The 2696-nt window shown below is 69.5% G+C and overlaps 1 protein-coding gene across 1 annotated transcript; it reads left to right on the top strand.

The window, feature by feature from the left end:
- Positions 1-249: 249 nt before the first annotated feature.
- Positions 250-2499, top strand: LOC118158215 (S-adenosylmethionine synthase; the record flags this gene model as incomplete). The annotated part of the gene is made up of 8 exons (XM_035312842.1): positions 250-482; positions 582-704; positions 784-896; positions 977-1120; positions 1229-1447; positions 1532-1714; positions 1814-1947; positions 2395-2499. Coding segments are annotated over 8 exons (1252 nt in total), but the record flags the coding sequence as incomplete, so codon positions are not given.
- Between the last annotated feature and the right edge of the window lie 197 nt (positions 2500-2696).

The raw sequence follows: 2696 nt of genomic DNA, 5'->3' as shown, positions 1-2696 counted from the left end.
GGGGGGGGGCTGGGCTGCTGCTGGGACCCCGTTTCCCAGGCTGGGGGCAGCCGCGGGCACCAAAGGACCCGTTGGGAGCAGCCCACGGGGCAGGATTAGGGCAGCCGGGGCGCTGCTGCCCGGCCCCTCGGTGCCGTTTCCCTCTCGGCGGTGCCGTAGGTGGCCGAACCTCAGCCCTGACCCAAACGTAACTCGAGCTGCCAGGGTTTCGTGAGCAAATGCCTGAAATTCCACGCTAATAACCCGCAGCGGGGACAAGGAGAGCTGTGTTCAGCGGCTTAATGGGAGGCCCGTGCCCGGCTCGGGCAGCGCGGCCGCTCCCGCTGCCAGCTTAGGGTGGAAGCTGCGGAAGGAAGGGCCCCCCCGCCCTGACCGCCCCCGTGCCTTCCCCCCCCACCCCCCAGATAAGATCTGCGACCAGATCAGCGACGCCGTGCTGGACGCGCACCTCAAGCAGGACCCCGACGCCAAGGTGGCCTGCGGTGAGTCGGTGCCCGCCCCGGGGAATGCAGCGCGAGGCGGGCAGGGCCGGGGCTGACCTCCCCTCCCCTCCCTTCCCCTCCCTCCCCCCCCCCCCCCAGAAACGGTTGCGAAGACGGGGATGATCCTGCTGGCGGGCGAGATCACGTCCCGAGCCGCCGTGGACTACCAGAAGGTGGTTCGGGACACGATCCGGCACATCGGCTACGACGACTCCTCCAAAGGTGCGTGGCGGGGCCGCTCCCTCGTTGCCAGCGGTGCCGACGGCCCCCGCTCAGATGTTTTTTCCCCCCCCCCTTTCAGGCTTCGACTACAAGACTTGCAACGTGCTGGTGGCCCTGGAGCAGCAGTCCCCGGACATCGCGCAGGGCGTCCACCTGGACCGCAGCGAGGAGGACATCGGGGCCGGCGACCAGGTGAGGCTCGGGGCCGCCGCCCGCGCTGAGCCTGGGGCAGGGTTGGGGGGGAGCTGATCTGGAGCACGCCTCTCGCGCAGGGCCTGATGTTCGGGTACGCCACGGACGAGACGGAGGAGTGCATGCCCCTCACCATCGTGCTGGCCCACAAGCTGAACGCGAAGCTGGCCGAGCTGCGGCGCAACGGCACCCTGCCCTGGCTGCGCCCCGACTCCAAGACGCAGGTCAGGGCCCTACGAAAGGCCCCCGCTGCGGCCGGCCCCGCGGAGCTGCCTCGCCGGGGCCCCTCCGCGCTCCGCCGCGTCCCCTGAGGCTGCGGCGTCTCCTCGCAGGTGACGGTTCAGTACATGCAGGACCGCGGCGCCGTCATCCCCATCCGCGTGCACACCATCGTCATCTCGGTGCAGCACGACGAGGAGGTGTGCCTGGACGAGATGCGCGACGCCCTGAAGGAGAAGGTGATCAAGGCCGTGGTGCCGGCCAAGTACCTGGACGACGACACCATCTACCACCTGCAGCCCAGCGGCCGCTTCGTCATCGGCGGCCCCCAGGTACGGCGCCGGTCACGGGCTGGGGGCCTCCCTCGCGCCCACGTTGCCGAGGAGCCGCGCGGGTGACGCCGCTCTCCCCCGCAGGGCGACGCCGGCCTCACCGGCCGCAAGATCATCGTGGACACCTACGGGGGCTGGGGGGCCCACGGCGGCGGCGCCTTCTCCGGGAAGGATTACACCAAGGTGGATCGCTCGGCCGCCTACGCCGCGCGCTGGGTGGCCAAGTCCCTGATCAAGGCCGGGCTGTGCCGCAGGGTGCTGGTGCAGGTGGGTGCCGCCGCGGCCCCGTTCCCCGGGGAAGGCTCCCGGTGCTGCCGGCGCCTTGATTCCCGTCCCTTTTTGTGTGTGTCCCCCCCCCTCCCGCAGGTCTCCTACGCCATCGGCGTGTCCCACCCGCTCTCCATCTCCATCTTCCACTACGGCACGTCCCAGAAGAGCGAGCGGGAGCTGCTGGAGATCGTCAAGAAGAACTTCGACCTCCGCCCCGGGGTGATCGTCAGGTAACGCGCGGGCGGCGCGCGCCGCGGGGGGCGGGCGGGGGGGCGGCGGGCGGCGCGCGGTCCCCTCCGAGCGGCTCCGAGCGAGCGGAATCGCACCCGGCCGGAGCCAGCCTCGCGCCGTCGGCGCCGCCTCTTCCGCACCTGGAAAACGGCCGAGGTAGAGAGGCCAGGAGCAGCCTTTGGGCTGGGACGCGAGCCGCTTAAGCCGGAAGATAAAAGTGCTTTTTCGGGCGGACCGGGTGCTGCTGAGGGGTAAGTATCCGCCGGCAGCTGAGCGCCGCGCGCTTGCAGCTTCTCCGCCTTGTTTGGGGGCGGCCGGGGGAAGCTGCAACCGCCCCGGGCAGGGGGAGCAGGACAGGGCAGGCGGCGCCCGGCCCCGCAGGCAGGGAGGTGTGAGCGTGGCGGTGCCTGGACCCTCTCACTGAGCGCGGGACTTGTATATTCCAGGGATCTGGATCTGAAGAAGCCCATTTATCAGAGGACTGCAGCCTATGGCCACTTTGGTAGGGACAGTTTCCCCTGGGAAGTTCCCAAAAAGCTAAAGTACTAAAACCATAACAAGTGTTAGGCTTTTTTCCCCACTCCTGTTGGCGTAGGCTACAGAGAAGCTTTCAGGCTCTGGGGGAAAGAGCTCCTCAGCCCTCAGCTCTCCTGTCCTCCCTCTGCTCTCGCCCACCGCTGTCTGTCGCCAGGATTTCGGTTGCGTGGGGACCACACGCGGCCTCGTGCCTCACCCCGGGCCCCCCCCC

Source organism: Oxyura jamaicensis, assembly GCF_011077185.1.
Source record: "Oxyura jamaicensis isolate SHBP4307 breed ruddy duck chromosome 22 unlocalized genomic scaffold, BPBGC_Ojam_1.0 oxy22_random_OJ70924, whole genome shotgun sequence".
In the NCBI taxonomy this organism is placed as follows: domain Eukaryota; kingdom Metazoa; phylum Chordata; class Aves; order Anseriformes; family Anatidae; genus Oxyura; species Oxyura jamaicensis.
Note: the sequence above shows the minus strand (reverse complement) of the source record. Positions and strands in the feature narration are given on the sequence as shown.